Source organism: Neodiprion fabricii, chromosome 5 (genome assembly GCF_021155785.1).
Source record: "Neodiprion fabricii isolate iyNeoFabr1 chromosome 5, iyNeoFabr1.1, whole genome shotgun sequence".
NCBI lineage: Eukaryota > Metazoa > Arthropoda > Insecta > Hymenoptera > Diprionidae > Neodiprion > Neodiprion fabricii.
This window is the reverse complement of record NC_060243.1, coordinates 2591543-2608588: the sequence shown is the minus strand read 5'-3', so window position 1 is coordinate 2608588 and position 17046 is coordinate 2591543. Positions and strand designations below refer to the sequence as shown.

General features: G+C 41.9%; 2 protein-coding genes across 3 annotated transcripts; both read left to right on the top strand.

The window, feature by feature from the left end:
* The first annotated feature begins 1558 nt into the window (after positions 1–1558).
* Positions 1559–4598, top strand: LOC124183540 (G-protein coupled receptor Mth2-like). 2 transcript variants are annotated; one of them, XM_046572170.1, is made up of 6 exons: positions 1559–1635; positions 1735–2603; positions 3408–3486; positions 3603–3784; positions 3864–4029; positions 4091–4598. In XM_046572170.1, the coding sequence occupies exons 1-6, from the start codon at positions 1574–1576 to the stop codon at positions 4476–4478; spliced, it is 1746 nt and encodes a 581-aa protein (XP_046428126.1). In that variant the 5' UTR covers positions 1559–1573; the 3' UTR covers positions 4479–4598. The 2 variants fall into 2 exon arrangements, with proteins under 2 accessions (XP_046428126.1, XP_046428127.1); XM_046572171.1 differs by having other exon boundaries at positions 1568–1651.
* A 6768-nt stretch (positions 4599–11366) lies between these two features.
* Positions 11367–15133, top strand: LOC124183543 (G-protein coupled receptor Mth2-like). Its single transcript, XM_046572176.1, has 5 exons — positions 11367–12937; positions 13536–13614; positions 13731–13912; positions 13992–14157; positions 14219–15133. The coding sequence occupies exons 1-5, from the start codon at positions 12127–12129 to the stop codon at positions 14586–14588; spliced, it is 1608 nt and encodes a 535-aa protein (XP_046428132.1). The 5' UTR covers positions 11367–12126; the 3' UTR covers positions 14589–15133.
* The last annotated feature ends 1913 nt before the right edge of the window (positions 15134–17046 follow it).

Below are 17046 nucleotides of genomic sequence, written 5' to 3'. Positions count from 1 at the left end.
TTATTTTTGACTTGCCTGGAGCCGATTTGGGGGCAAACCGGTTGGAATTAAAAAATTACCTTTTTAAGAACCACCCTAGTGAACAGCAATAATTTTGAAAATCACACACTTTGGACAGACGATGTAACAATTTGAGACACGTCACGTACCTATTCTTATTTGTCACTGCGCCACAAGTAAATTATTTGTCGATATTGGGATCAAAACAGGAAATCTGATGGTTCTGATGGTTTCTGCCTCAAGTGGATCCAACTCAACGACTGCTTTTGTCAGTAATTTGGCGAATGATTCATTTGAGGGGGTGCTCTAGTCGATTTCGACGTCGTCGCACATATCTCTAAATATCGAAGTGCACGTATCTCAAACACGAAAAAGGGCTTAACAGCACCATTTTATACGCAATTCTGAACGATGGCAGTCCAACCCATTTTCATTTGACGCAGAAATAAAGTAATGAATTCTACGAATTTTCTATTGTTCAATTTACGATACTTCGCATCGTTTACTCATTAACACTCACTCTCGGGAGGATCGCGTATGATAACGATACCTGCTGGATACTCTAGATACGTGGTCGAAAGTGCGATAATGGGTATGATAATCAGTGTCATAGTGTAATGTGTTTTTAGCAAATTACATTTCAATTTAAAATTGCAAACGGAATGATGGACGAATATCAAATTTCCATCGACTGATGTTTGTTAATGCATCCCGACGAGAAGTTCAGATAACGCCAATGCCCACAACCTCTCTAGGAATTGATATGCGCAATTAACCGCGTATAGTTGAGTATGAACATTCTGATGAAAATATACTAGTAACATGAATCGCTAGCGGAAACCAAATCCACTATCTGTGTATAAGGTATTCCTAGGAATTGATTCAATAATAGAATATGACATTTATTCCGTAAACCTGTAAGCAATAACTGTATCACTTTAGCCGATATTATTTTATATTAATTATCAGTAGTTACGCAAAAACTGTATTCTTTTAATTTTTGAAAAAGTAAAATAATCGCAACAATACCGGATATTGTAGCTACATAGTTACGTGTAGTAAACAAAACGCTGGAAAGAAGCACAATTAAAAACGATACGAATTCAAACCTTCGTAGTTCAGAGACGCAAGTTTGGAAAATCGGACCATCAACGACTTTTACCAATTGTAAGTGCGAGAATGAATGAGAACTATAAACAATTGAATATCTAATTATGAACGATCTTCACGGGTAATATTGCACGTCGGAATGATACTGTAAAACATGTCTTGTAATAGTGGGAGAACTATCATCCAGCTCCTGACCTCTGATAACCATCACGGGTGTGTCGCCGTTGGAACAAGGTCACAATTTTAACGCATAGATTAATTGACCACTGCTAATCATATTAATGCACACGATCACGCAAGTAGCTTCGAACATACACCACGAAGGCTCAGAGTGTGAACAGGTTTCACCGCAAAGTGAATGGAAAATTGTTCACGCATACCATGGCCCCCCTCATGGGTGAAATACGCAGTTATATAGTAGCATCAAAATACAGCACCGGGTCAGTTCCTCCAGAAACTTTATATGCGCAACATTCTCCCGCAGGCAAGAGCGGATGGTACTCACCCGGTCGGCTGTACAGGATTGTAATTTATCCTCCTCGTTCGTTGATTTCTTCTTATTCCGGTATCTTTGTTTTTTTCCATTCGTTATAAACCACAGCTCACGTAGTTCCTGATTACCAGTGTGATTCTTCGCCGCAAAGTGTCGAATGCCAGCGTTGTTGTCTGGCCGCGTACGTGGAACGAAATGGAGCTTCGACTGTCCGGTTGCATCAGCGTTCTGCTCCTGGCCGCGTTGTTAGCCGACGCCGAGAGGAGGACCTGCCCTCCCGGGGGTACCGTCAGCCTGACAAACGCGCGGAGGAACGACTCGGGATTCCTGGCCGAGTCCGGCGAGTTCTTTCCTCGAGATGTCGTTTGGGAAGACGACGGCACGTGGAGCGGCTGCTTCTGCGACCTCAAACCTTGTTTGCCCCTCTGTCCACCGAAGAACGCCACCACGCAGGACACCGAGACCATGGAGATCGACTACTCGGCGATGCCTCCCGTCTACAAACCCAATTTCGAACTCGACGAAAGTCTCCGGTTCGAGCAGAGGTTCCACGTTATCTTATCGGACCCGTGCCCGGGGATTGGGATGTACTTTTTGAACCCGTCGAAGTATCCGAACGACGAGTATTACCTCATGGCAAACGGATCGTTGGCCATGCCGAAGGTGCAAGACTCCTCGCAGACGATTGTCGACGCGACGAGTTACTGCTTTCGACTGAAGCGCAACTCGTCGATTTACACTCCGAGGCTCTGTGAAGCAGCGGATCCGCCTATTATGGACCCGATAAGGACCGCGAGCTACATCGGAGCCCTCGTGTCCGTTCCCTTCCTTCTCGCGACTATCTTCGTTTACTCCGTGATCCCGGAGCTGCGGAACATCCACGGCACTACTCTCAAGTGTTACTTGGCCAGCCTCGTCATCGCCTACGTGGCCCTTGGTGTCGACCGAATTCCAAATCAGAAAAATTTCACCGATGTTAGCGCAACTTGCCTCTTCCTCGGTAAGATCCGATTTACTTATTCCTCTAGTTTCTTTCTTTGTTTTGCCACAACTTCGTGTTCCTCTAAGGTATACTTATCGTTACCATTTCTAATCCTATACCCAATTTTTTTCGATAATAAACGTTTGAAGTGACTTCAAATCTACACAACCGAGACTCTGCCCTAGAGGTATGGAATGGAAACCCGTTTATGCAGAGCCCGGATGACTTTCGGCGTTCTCACATCCATTCACGAACTTAATTAATCCTACACTGAGAGGAAAAAGTCATTGAATCAACTAAATTTCTGGTTGCGGGTGGCGAAGTAAATATGTATTTGTGTCAATTCAAGATCTGTTGGTCTAACAAAATGTTTAGTTAAAATCAACAGATCTTGAATAAACACAAATGAATATATACTTCGCTGCCCAGAAACTGCAGTGAAGACACATTTAATTGATTCAATGACTTTATTCTCTCAGTGTAACCATACCGTTAACTGATAAACCTTACTTGAAGAGGAATAAATCTTGAAAAGTACTTCGACGTAGGTTTGATTCTCTTCCAGGCCTCGCAAGATGTATTTATCTTAGAGTTTAATACATCTTAGTTCAGGATCGGGAATGTCTCGGAAATAACCAATAAATTGAAATTCTTCACTGAGCTGATGTAAAAAATTCGGATGTACATTGATTATTTGTTGTAAAAATTATTAATCTTTCGAAAAGGTCTAAGATAATATTGTTTATAGTTGTGAAAACTCATCGGAATTAACGTACATGTCATACCGTGACTCGTGTTTTGATTAGTATCTTGAAATTTCAGGATTCACCATCTACTCATCTTTTGTTGCCAGTTTTTTTTGGCTGAATGTCATGTGCTTCGACATGTGGTGGAGATTCGGGTAAGTTTCAAACTATGATATGGCTTTTCGAACAAGATCTCAATTATGACTCGTACCAATTATTTCACCGAATCGTCCAATTTCAAGAGGATTGGCTCTAATCTTGACTGTTACAGTGGCTACGGGCCGCTAAGGAGTAACGGAAATAGCGGCGACCGTAAGAAGTTTATCAGGTACTCGATTTACGCGTGGGGATGTCCAATCCTGTTGACTACCATTTGCATCGTCATGGAATTCGCCGATGTTGGAGAATCAACGATCAAGCCAGACTTCAGGTCAAGCGGTTGCTGGTTTGCAAGTAGGTCGACCTCGTTATTTGTACAACGAAAATCTCGATGATGGGAACGATTATCTCTCATGTCTGAATAAACTTTCAGCCAAGTCTGCCGAGGCATTGTACTACTACGGTCCGGCTGGCGTTATTATTACCACCAATGTTTTCCTCTTCGTTTTAACATCTTTGAAGATTCTTGAACATAAAAGAAACGTGAAACGTCACCTGAACAGCGGTGACAGCAGAAGACACGACGAGAACAAGCACTGGTATGTGAACAAATGCAAAAAATATGAAAGAAGGCAAATAGGTAACGAAATATCGTTCCAGGTTCAGCTTGTACGTGAAGCTTTTCGTAGTGATGGGGATCTGCTGGTCGACGGAGGTGATTTCGGGGATTTGGGAAGGGCCCAGGTACATCTGGTACGTCACGGACATGGTCAACGCGCTCCAAGGGATCGTGATCTTCGTCATTTTCGTCTGCAAGAAGAAGATTTGCCGCTCGCTGAAGCAGCGCTACAACAGTCTTCGAGTCACCCGGAAAGGTTGCATCTTCGAAACAAGAACTGCAGACTCGTCCTCTACCACCACATCCAACGTCGACGATCCAACCTCAACTGGACAGGTTTCCGTCCGTATGCGCGAACGGATTACAGTATCACCGGAAACTCCAGGATCGTCCAGTGGCCAGCCTGATCAAGCGGACCGTAAGGTCTGAACTGGAAGTCTACAAGGACAAAACATCCAACCAATGCAAATAAAATCTAGTCTCTCAGATGTGCCACAATTAAACCAAAGGGTTGTAGTTTTTTAATATACTATTGTGAGTTTCAGCTGATGTAACTAGTACTCATTTTATTTTTGTCGTTTTTGACCGAATTGTATTTTTACATAACAGCGCGGAGAAATATGATAAAGTTATCACATGCAGTCTATAATTGTGACGGCACATAAATTGTAAACATTGTGAGTGCATAGGTGTTCACTTAATATGAATACCATCAAGTATTTACGCAAACGATACTTAAACACAACATTTTTCTGGGGAAATAAATTGACGTCCGTACTTATGGTTGTCATAGTGTCACTAACAGAAATACCCGATACTGGCCGGGTTAAGATTGAACTACTTGAAAGTTTGTCATGAAAAAAAAATATCGCATTTACAGAAATGGGAGCCCCTCGAATCAACCTAGACTCCCATTGCTATCAGGAAGAAATAATCACACGCAGTATTCATTCGTATCGAGCGAAAATTTGTATTTGTGAATTTCGGGTTTTGCATATGACGTCATAAGTTCTATAACCCCCCCCCCCGCCGCCTTCACCGATGACGTCATTTATAGATCACTCACAGAGATCCGCACAGAATGCCCGTTCGCGCGTATTTACCGGCACGACCGGCAGCGTTACGGATTTAGCTCCACTTCTCCCACTTAGATCATACTCCCCTCTACCAAAATTACCTTATCCCCACTACGGGCGAAATAAGTGGTGGGGTAACGATGGCTCTCAGCTATAGCTCAAGTAGCAGAGAACGCATAACACATTGATTAATTATTAAATCTAAATTTTATATAAAAAGTTGAATGTACCATAGCCTATAGCACTTGTGGAATCGTAAGAAACATTGGAAAAAAAAGTCGCATTAAAATACGTCGGATAGATTTTAGGTTCAATCCGTACAAGCATACGTACAAAGAATTTTATATGTTGGTATAGAGTAGTATAGATGAGTCGTTGGTATCAGAATCAAAAATATTCATATTAATAGATGTTTCACGAGGCACTAGGTTTTAGAGAAGCCAAATTGGTCAGAATCGATGAGATGAAATGAAAAGAACCTTAAATTTGGATCCTGCACCGTTAATTTAGTCTTCTTTTGGATTTCCGTAGGAGCCGTCATGGGCCAAGATGAAACCACGTTCTCACCGCTTGATGCACTTCGCCAAGAACGTACAGTCACGCTTACAAATTTTTCGGAGACACGTCTCCCTTACCTTGGTTTCCCGATCCATTTTACCATTAATATCACGAGTTATAAGGCACCAAAATTGACTGGTGACAAGTAACTATGTAGTACTAAGTAGTACATTCAATCTGACTGAGGACATACTCGTATCGCGAGAATATCGCTGTATAATCTACGTACTACAACCGGGATATTATAATATCGGGTACCTACTTTCTGTATCCGCATTCAAATAACGGGGATATAGATAGATAATGACATCGGCGATCGAAAAAACAAGTCAGACTAGCTGAAAAAAAAAACCAACAGTTCATCAAGACAGGATCAACAGTTGAATGGGCACCTGCAGCTACTTAAAGACTAATGACGTTAAAAATCAACCTTCGCAACAAGTCATTTTATTTCAAGTCATTTTATTTATATACCACCAAGAAAATTTTTGTACTCCTTATTAGGTATGGTTTATTGCTAATTCACAGAGAAGGACAGGGTAAGATAAAAATAATACTCTTTCTTGGATGACGTTGCACTGTGGACGTCCTCGGTGTCATATCAAGAGAATACCAAACCGCGATCGCTCGTTGTCACATCGAACACAAACCATTAATCACTTTCTCTGCATGTACCATCGGTGGATGATCGTACCATATTATCCGGACATGCTAATTTGCCCTGAGAGGGCAAGGAGTAGACAGCAACCTCGGACGAATGGCTGGACATTTTATTAGGCAAAAGTGTCGACGGAGAAATATTCGCCGGTTCGATCGTCGTTGTCTGTAACAACGACATCAAGTTTATGGTTCGCTCCGCCAGGTCCTCGGGATTCACCGTCGGTTCCTCCGTCTGGTTCCAAACTCCTGTATCGGCCTCCGTTTGGTTCAACGAAAGGCTCGTCGAGTTCGTTGGATTCTTCACGGGAACAACGTGGCTCACGTCGACGGCAACGAGTCCGAAAATTATGGCAAAACTCAGCACGAAGCGTGCCTCAGACATCATCTCAACTTATTTGAAATGATTAAACAACAACTCAGTAGACCGGATCGACTTGTTGATTCCTTACGACTGGCTGCTGGGTTTCTGATCTCATGATTCCAGCCCCCCTGTCCCTCCTTACGCTTTATCACACACCTGGAGATACGCGTGTTTTGTGAATAACGGTCACCGAGAATGAGCGACTAGTTTGTCGGACTTGCTAATGACCGCCACGCACACGCCAGTCCAGTCTCTTGTCCTTTGAACACGGACTGGCTACATTGGCGTATATTGCGATCGAATTGCAAGGTCGTTATCTTTGTCAATACGTTCGTAAATTAATCTTTCGAGTATTCGCCCGCCCCCCGCCCCCCCCAAATCATTCTTCCTGATTCGATAAAGCAATGTTTCGTTCATTCTAACTAATTGTAAAACTTATAATCAAAGCAGCATATTGCAAATAGTTCCTTCAAACTGAGATCAACTTCATTACTATGCATGATAATATTGAATGATATTGCTCAACGGTGTCCTTGAATCCAACGTTGGTATTAAATGAAAGCATACACTCGAAGAAAACTTTTTGCTTCTTCGAAAAAAAAAACCGATACATAAGACGCATTTTATACACATTTTTCCTGAGGGCCAGCGAATATCAAATTCCATTGAACAGTTGCTCTCTGAGATGGCAAAAAAATTTCATATTGAATAAGATATTATACTCATAACAATTATGCTTACCCACTCCAGAACGGAGTAAGGCTGTTAGCCAACTGGTTTGAAAACAACGTCATGTCGTTCTTTTTTATTTTGTCGACGAATCAAAATTAATATTATATATGAAATTTCTGCTGCCTTGAACTGTAGTCTGCACCGCTAAAAAAAATGTTTTAAACTTGACATGGTACAATCGAATCACAGCAATTTCAGCATTGGCAGTTACGTTATTCATAATTTTTTATTCAATTACGGAAAAAATAACTTACAAATATACGCCATTGCATCCATAATAATTGCAACGAAAAACTACACCTCGAGAATCGACTTTGACGAACTCTTCTGACGCTGGCGACCCTCCACGACTTGATCTTTTATTCTATCGGGATATAGGGATGGAGGTGAAAAGTATGCGTCACATTCTGACAGTGAAGAACTGTTCAACAAACGATAAATCATTGACCATTCGAATTTTGAATTTTTCGAGAATTCTGGTTCCTTCTAGAGCGCGGATTCCTCTGCTCACAGCTTACACTCATCGCTTCTGTGCAGCCGTATTGCAGCCTGCTAGGCGCCGGGAATTATGGCTTTATATTTCCGGCAAATCCAAATTATCGGGAAATATGAAATCGTATTTCCCGCAAATTAATTTTTCAGGTTTTCCTTTTCCATTTTGAACTACCTCTCTCGGTATTATTATAAACTTTCGATCATATTACAGTTTTCAGACTGATAGATTACACTTGCAGGTGGGGGAAAAAAATTTACAAGTCAGTAATGTGGCCAGAGTTGATACGGAAATAAAGTCCTATATGTAACACCGGAATGAAAGTCGATTACTCTCTCAGGTGATTAACCTCACCCACGGTAATGATCTTGGACTTTATTGCCTTGTTACATAATGTACTATTTCCTGGTGTTCTCTCTTTCTTATCAGTTATGAACTATTTCTTTCTATCTTATTATAAATTTATAATAATACTAAAGGGTTCTCGACTAACCGAATGATCACACTTACACGTAAAAGGAAAAATCGCAATGATTTTTTAAACACAAAAATTCAATAATGTGACCAGGTTTGAGAAAGGAATAAAGTACTACATGCAACTCTTGAATAAAAGTCGATTAAACCCTTGTTACATAATGTATTATTATTCAACCTTCGCAAACATGTCATTTTATTTGTATATCACGAACAAAATTCTTAATGCACCGAAAAATGCAGAGCAGGATCAAGATATCACATTTTTTATTGCGTTGTTAATAAATGGATTGATTATTAGAACCGATGGGAAGAAGAAACCTAACCGCAGGAGTTGGATTCTGTGTCGATAACTCAGGCTTCCGATCTTCAGCACGAGCCGTCTTTGGTTGCGTCAGTCATTGCACAACCACTCAGTAATTGGATGGTCAGATTCGAGCGATGTGCACGAGAAACAGAGAGCAAAGTGCAAACTCAAACTGATTACAGAATATAATATTCTCGAGCTTCTGACGTTTGTGAGTCTCCCCCTCTCCTTCATTCTTCGAATGGTTTCATCGCACTTCCTTGTCGACGACGTGCGATGCTCTCCATCGGTGGATGTGACTTAACTTGACGGTTTTCGACAGTTTCATCGTTTCGCGGTGAATATATTCTACACCAGACGGATTAAAATTCCATCCTAGTTTCCCAACAAACCCTCTTCACAGCTCTGTCCACGCAACGATTTTCACAATCGGCTCGACAAAGAATCGAAGCAATCGATTTCCCCCGGCATTTCAAGTCCCGTTCAAAGTATCAAATATTCCTGTCTGCATTAATAACGAGAAGATGTAAAAACAGAAAAAAGTTAACGATCCGTAGGTTTTTCGTAGACGGTCAAAAGTAGCCTCAAGGATCCTTGAGAAATTTTAATATTGGATTATAATCGTACATCGATTTCTCAGGGAAAAACGAACCGCAACCGCTCACTGTCACATCAAGCCCAAACTAGTTTTCAGAGTCTCTGCACGTACCATCCCTGGCTAAGACCTTGTCAGCAGGACAAATATCGATATAAACAAGACTATTAGTAGTCAAGCTATGATCAACCACGTTGTTATAACTCGACGAATTCCTCATCTTCGCAAGTTTCGCCGGTTCGACCGTCGGTGTCTGTAACGTCGACATCCAGTCTGTGGTTGGCTCCGTCAGGTCCTCGGGATTCACCGTCGATTCCTCCATCTGGTTGGAGTTCGTCGGATTTTTCACGGGAACAACGTGGCTCACGGCGACGGCAACGAGTCCGTAAATTATGGTAAAACTCAACATGACGTGTGCTTCAGACACCATCTCCACTTGTGTAAAATGGCAAAACAAGAACTTGGCGTTACCGGATCGACTTGCTGATTCCTTACGACTGGTTGCCACGGTTCTGGTATCGCGATGTTATATCAGCGCTGTTGTATATTCGCAGATGTTTTTTGTCTGTTGTCCTTTAACCCCTTAACCTACGATTCAAATTACAAGCGCGTGAACTCATAATCAACAGCAAGATCGGTCATACTTGTAAATACCACGGCTCTCACTCGTGATTATCATGTTTGGCCCGTCCCATCTCTCACATGATATTGCAGGCGAGGGGGTTAAACACGAATTGGTTACCGTGCGTGGCGATTGAGACGCAAAGTCATCTTAACTTTTTCCTTCTTAAACAGGAAAACAATTCATATATTACGTCCTCCAGATGTTAGATTCTACTACCACACTATTACAGCTAACTTATACCCTGCATCCGTTTCTTATCATTACCTCGATGCCTTGATTTCCACATCGCATCAGCAGAATGCTCCCTCCACTCTCAAACTGCAACTACAGCCAATCCCTCACATCCTTCCTCCTACGTATTCACTCTCAACTCATCTTTTATTCGGCCAACATCTGAATTCACCTCTCTTCCCTTTTTCCTCCTCCGCGCTAAAAGTCTTACACTATACTATATATATATATACTAATATTACTTGTGATTTACTATTTGTTGAATTTTTTTATAAATGATTTAAGTACCCTTGTGATACCACCTATGCACCGATCCACCCCGGAACATATGAATACGCACTTTGAAAGATATTTGTTTGCGGGGACGTAATGTTTCGTCATTGAAACCAAATACCATCGATCAATTGGTTCCTGAGATGTCAAGGAAATTGAATTGACACGCATCGATTACGATCCAAGCAGGGGTTCACTTTCTGATGCCGCGACGTCGTGAACTTGGTTCATAGTTTCTGCATCAAATGGATCCTATTCGACGACAGAATTTCGTAGGGTTATATTTTCACCGACTCCGCTAACCGTGGAAATCTGTTAGCGAATTCAGCTTTCATTCGTGTGATGGTCAAGTTTGCCTGTAAAAGATGAGGCTGAAGCTAACAGTCAGAATTAGCAGTCAAACGTTCTAATGTTCGTTCGAATAAGGTAGTCAAATCCCATAATCTAAATTTTGTGAAATACTTTGAAACCCCAATACTTTTATAGAATTATAAATATAAAATTGACTGGCATTTTCCCATTTCCAAAAAACTAGTTTCTGTCTATGAACGTGGACTCAAGTCGATATTCTGATTTGACGGGAAGAAGTAAAAGAAGTAAATTGCAATTTGAAATTGCTAGCAAAAATATGACGCATGAATTCGCCACGCAAAGTGTCGACTTTCATTACGATGCAGACATTTATTTTAAGTTAACCTTTCTTTGAGATCACATTAACGCAACAAATTCTGAAGAAATTCATGTCCGCGGTTAACCGCGTATGCGGAAAACGTACTTCCCGATGGAAATATACATGTTCCATGCATCGCCAGAGGAAAATCGAATCCTCTATCTGCGTGTACAAGATTCCCGGAAAGTGATGCAGTAATAGCATATTACATTTCTCACGCAACTGTATCACTTGAGCTAATATTCTTTCATACTGCGTGCAATGTGTCATGTTTTTTAAATTTTTGCCAAAAAGTCTAATAATTGCAGGAACACTATAATCGTAATAAACGAAACAAAGCAGGAGAGGACGATGTAAACGATATAAATTCAAACTTTCATAGCTCAGAGAAACAAATCAGAAAAATCGCACAAATAACGACTTTTACTAAGTATGATAATTAGCCAGAACTATGTAGTAATGAATGTTCAGGAGAATGATCTTTACGGGAAATGTGGAACGTCTGAATGAACCCGTAAGAAGATATCTCTAAACAGTGGGAGTACTCTTGAGTACACAGCTCTTGACCTCTGAGAATCATCGTAAATCGGCTACTATTGGAACAAAGCTATAATATCAACGCACGCAACGAGTGAGCATCGCTAATCACATCAATGCAGACCTGAAGGCTTAGAGTGTGAACAGGTTCCACTGCGAAGTGATTGGCGAATATTTGTGCTCGTGTATTGTGGTCTCCTCTTATCGGTCAAACACTAAGTTATATAGTAGCGTCAGAATCCATCATAGGGTCAGTTTCACCAGACACTTTATACCCGCAAACGAGTGTCGTCGACATCCGCTCGGGCGGTGGTACAGGATTGTAATTTGTCCTCCTCGTTCGTCAGTTTCTTCTTATTCCGGTATCATGGTTCCTTTCCATTCGTTATGAAGCACAGCTCACGTATTTCCTGATTACCAGTGTGATTCTTCGCCGCAAAGTGTCAAATGCCAGCGTTGTTGTCTGGCCGCGTACGTGGAACGAAATGGAGCTTCGACTGTCCGGTCGCATCAGCGTTCTGCTCCTGGTCGCGTTGTTAGCCGACGCCAACAGGAGGACCTGCCCTCCCGGGGGTACCGTCAGCCTGACAAACGCGCGGAGGAACGACTCGGGATTCCTGGCCGAGTCCGGCGAGTTCTTTCCTCGAGATGTCGTTTGGGAAGACGACGGCACGTGGAGCGGCTGCTTCTGCGACCTCAAACCTTGTTTGCCCCTCTGTCCACCGAAGAACGCCACCACGCAGGACACGGAGACCATGGAGATCGACTACTCGGCGATGCCTCCCGTCTACAACCCCAATTTCGACCTCGACGAAAGTCTCCGGTTCGAGCAGAGGTTCCACGTTATCTTATCGCACCCGTGCCCGGGGATTGAGATGTACTTTTTGAACCCGTCAAAGCATCCGAACGACGAGTATTACCTCATGGCAAACGGATTGTTGGTCATGCCGAAGGTGCAAGACTCCTCGCAGACGATTGTCGACGCGACGAGTTACTGCTTTCGACTGAAGCGCAGCTCGTCGATTTACACTCCGAGGCTCTGTGAAGCAGCGGATCCTATCCCTATTATGGACCCGATAAGGACCGCGAACTACGTCGGAGCCCTCGTGTCCGTTCCCTTCCTTCTCGCGACTATCTTCGTTTACTCCGTCATCCAGGAGCTCAGGAACATCCACGGCACTACTCTCAAATGCTATTTGGCCAGCCTCGTCATCGGCTACGTGGCCCTTGGTATCGATCGCATTCCAAATCAGACAAACTTCATCAACGATGTTAGCGCAATTTGCCTTTTCCTCGGTAAGTGACGATTTACTCACTTCTCCAGTTTCTTTATTCATTTTACCACAGCTCCGTGTTCATCGAAAGTGTGGCTACCAATCGAACTACCGTGACTGACTATTTTCGATGAAAATCGCTTCAAGTAACTTCAAATCTGCACAACCGAGACTGTCCTACAAGTTCGGAATGGAAACCCGTTTATAGGGAGTTCAGATGACCTTCGGCGTTCTTACGTCTATTTAGCTCTTAATTAAACCCGAATGAACTGTCAACTGATGAATCTTACTGGAAGAGGAAATAATCGTTAAGGATAGTGTGTTACATTTTATTTCAGTGGCCTCGCAAGTAACATGTAACGTTAGTTGGAAGTTTGATACACGTCGACTCAGCCCCGACGCTGAGTGACTGAATGTGACTATACGAAATATCCAACAAATTGAAACTTTATACCGACCTGGCGTATAAAACTTTAATTTTCATTGATTGTTTTAAGCCAAAATTGATAATCGTTCGAAAAGATCTCAAACAATATTATTTACCGGTGATGAAAACGCATCGGAATTAACGTAGATATCGTATCATTGCTGGTGTTTTAATCAGTACCTGGTACTTTCAGGATTCATCATCTACTCATCTTTTCTTGCCAGTTTTTGTTGGCTGAATGTCATGTGCTTCGACATTTGGTGGAGATTCGGGTAAGTTTCAAACTATGATATGGCTTTTCGAACAAGATCTCAATTATGACTCGTACCAATTATTTCACCGAATCGTCCAATTTCAAGAGGATTGGCTCTATTCTTCACTGTTACAGTGGCTACGGGCCGCTAAGGAGTAACGGAAATAGCGGCGACCGTAAGAAGTTTATCAGGTACTCGATTTACGCGTGGGGATGTCCAATCCTGTTGACTACCATTTGCATCGTCATGGAATTCGCCGATGTTGGAGAATCAACGATCAAGCCAGACTTCAGGTCAAACGGTGGCTGGTTCAGAAGTAAGTCGACCTCTTTATTTCTTTAGCGAAAATCTCGATGATGAGAACGATTATCTCTCATATCTGGATGAACTTTCAGCCAAGTATACCGCGATATTGTACTACTACGGTCCGGCTGGCGTTATGATAACCACCAACATTTTCCTCTTCATTTTAACATCTTTGAAGATTCTCGAACATAAAAGGAACGTGAAACCTCACCTGAACAGCGGCGATAGCCAAAGACACGACGAAAACGAGCAGTGGTATGTGAAAAAATTCGGAAAATATGGAAGAAGGCAAATAGATAACGAAATTCCGTTCCAGGTTCAGCTTGTACGTGAAGCTTTTCGTAGTGATGGGGATCTGCTGGTCGACGGAGGTGATTTCGGGGATTTGGGAAGGGCCCAGGCACATCTGGTACGTCACGGACATGGTCAACGCGCTCCAAGGGATCGTGATCTTTGTCATTTTCGTCTGCAAAAAGAAGATTTGCCGCTCGCTGAAGCAGCGCTACAACAGTCTTCGAGTCATCTGCAAAGGTTGCATCTTCGAAACAAGAACTGCAGACTCGTCGTCTACCACCACAACCAACGTCAACGATCCGACCGCAACTGGACAGGTTTCCGTCCGTATGCGCGAACGGACTCCAGTATCACCGGAAACTCCAGAATCGTCCAGTGGCCCACCTTATTGAGCGGAACGTAAGGCCTGAACTGGGAGTCTACAAGGACAAAGTGTCCATGCAATGCAAATAAAATCTAGTCTTCAAGTCAATCACGAAAGACAACGCCGAAAAATTTTATACGGTTATCATATACAGTCTACAATTGCGATAGTCAATTTTATACATTGTAAGTGTATAAGTGTTCACTCAACCCTAGGACCCTACGTATGGGTACCCCACATAATGTTTACGACCTGCTAAAATCATTTTTGTTACTTCGTTCAATCGAATTTATCACGGTGAAAAATTCATAGTAAGTTTTTCTCGCATATACTATTCCATTCTTCAGTATTTCAGCTTTCGAATGAAACAAACAGAACTCATCTACAACAAACAGTCCGTTGGCAACGTTCATTTTAAGTTCTAAGATACGCGTAACCCCTGTGAAGATTATTTGTTTCGTTCAGATAGTGTAGGATCCCGGAGTTACGATGAATACCATCAAGTTTTTACGCAAACTGATATTTGCTCACAACATTCTTCTAGAGAAATGAATTCGCGCAGTTATTCTGTAGCCTATGTCTACGGGCGATTCTTATAATGTCATAAGTCGCAGGTTAAACGAAATCAGAATCAAACATATCCATGTGAATAGACGTTTCATGAGGCACTAGGTTTACAGAGCCCAAATTGGTTGGAATCGATGAGATGAAATGAAAAAAATATACAATTTGTATTCTGCGCCGATAATTTAGTCTTCTTCTGAATTCTGCAACCTGAATTTTTATAAATTTTCTTTAAAGGGTGTACGCTCGTATAAATATAATCAATGAATAAATAAATTAAAAAGAAATTCATACAACGGCTCTAGATTTTGGGGCTACATAATAACCTTACGCAAGATATGGACGGCCCCCAACAATTGGAGAAGATGAAATTCAGACATGCAAACTGATTGTGTCTACTTGTGAAAACGATTTTTACTTCCCAACAGGTAATTTGTCAATTACGGTAATACAGGTATAAATATAAAATTAATGCACGCCTGAAACTATTCCGCCAATGCTATGAAAGATGAGAAATCGTAGGCGAGTACAAAGGTATCATGTTTCAATCATATTTTCTTCAGACTGAGACAGGAATGAGAAAAAGCAATACAAAACGAAAGTAGCGCAGGACGACCATAGTACAAAGTTTGATTAGTTGTAAAGAGGTGGTGTCGTTCATTTGTATCAGGCTTTTGACATTTTCCAACGTGTAAAAAGCGAGATCATATAGAAACGAATCAGACCACCCACCCACCAACAACTGCTACCCAAAAGATAACCCATCATTCTCTTAAGGGTTGTCATTAGGGCCACCTGTTCCTGCCGCAAAATCAGTGGTGTGATTAGTTTTCACATAATCTGCTGATACACGACCGAGACCCCCTTCTAAAATGGAAGGAAAGATCAAAGTGAGTTGAAAACATCACTCAAACCACGGTTCTTCCATTGGTCTCCATGTACTTACTGCATACTTGTTCCATTCCTGGAGGTACCAAAGAACTGACCACTCCACAAGTAGGGGATTCTAAAGTTCAGTTGATATTTTTGTATTTCGTTGCATACGATTGAGACGGCAATCAATCGGGACTCTCTCCATGATATGGCGCAATAACGAAAGTCTTGATCAACTTGAGCATAACGAGAGGAAGAAAACTGATCAGCCGGTTGCGCGAAGATGATGGAAAGTCTTTTGCGGAGGATGAAGAACGCGATGCGAAAGAAGATCGACATTGTTTTGACAGTTTAGAAATTTGAAGAAGCATGATTATCATTATTCGTGATGTCTGATACGGTGAACTATTATAACTACCGGTTACGATTCCCGGTTTCCCGATCATACCCCATGATGGAAGAACATTCGAAATCGAATAATGGACCCGCCCAACATTCAATACCGGCTTAACGCAATGGACGTTAGGGAAGTTTAAAAATTGTAAAACAAATCACTCGTTACATCGGAACCGCGGAGAGTGAAGTTCCAAGAGATTGCAGTGAAAGTTTGACCGCGATTTCCGTTTCCGATAACAGACTAGGATGCTTGCAACTGACGTCTTTCACGCCGCACCGATAAACACTCACGGATATTGGGTTTTAAATAACTACCCAAGTTCGTCTATGAAAAAATCTTCATCGTTTCATCATCGGCAGGTTTATTCGGCGTTAGGAGTTTTTTAAGTTCGATCGGCTGCTGAACCGTTGTTGGTTTATTCTCGCGAACGCGAAGCACTCCCTCACTGGTTCCCAACGTATTTATTGTTTTCTCGAGTTATCGGGTCATTAAAACACGTTATCTTTTCCCTCAAGTCATACTGAATTTATTCTCAATAACTGAGTATCGTACATGAAATGAAAAATCCAGGAAAATGTATTAGGAGAAAAAAAAAAGAAAAAACAAAGAAAGTAATGAGATGAAAATGTGAATTACAATATTTCCTAATACG

Coding starts and splice junctions, on each gene's coding strand:
- LOC124183543 (XM_046572176.1), top strand. CDS start 12,127: ATGGAGCTTCGACTGTCCGGTCGCATCAGCGTTCTGCTCCTGGTCGCG. Junction 13,615..13,730: donor GACATTTGGTGGAGATTCGG/GTAAGTTTCAAA, acceptor TCACTGTTACAG/TGGCTACGGGCCGCTAAGGA. Junction 13,913..13,991: donor AAACGGTGGCTGGTTCAGAA/GTAAGTCGACCT, acceptor ATGAACTTTCAG/CCAAGTATACCGCGATATTG.
- LOC124183540 (XM_046572170.1), top strand. CDS start 1,574: ATGCGCAACATTCTCCCGCAGGCAAGAGCGGATGGTACTCACCCGGTC. Junction 2,604..3,407: donor CGCAACTTGCCTCTTCCTCG/GTAAGATCCGAT, acceptor TTGAAATTTCAG/GATTCACCATCTACTCATCT. Junction 3,487..3,602: donor GACATGTGGTGGAGATTCGG/GTAAGTTTCAAA, acceptor TGACTGTTACAG/TGGCTACGGGCCGCTAAGGA.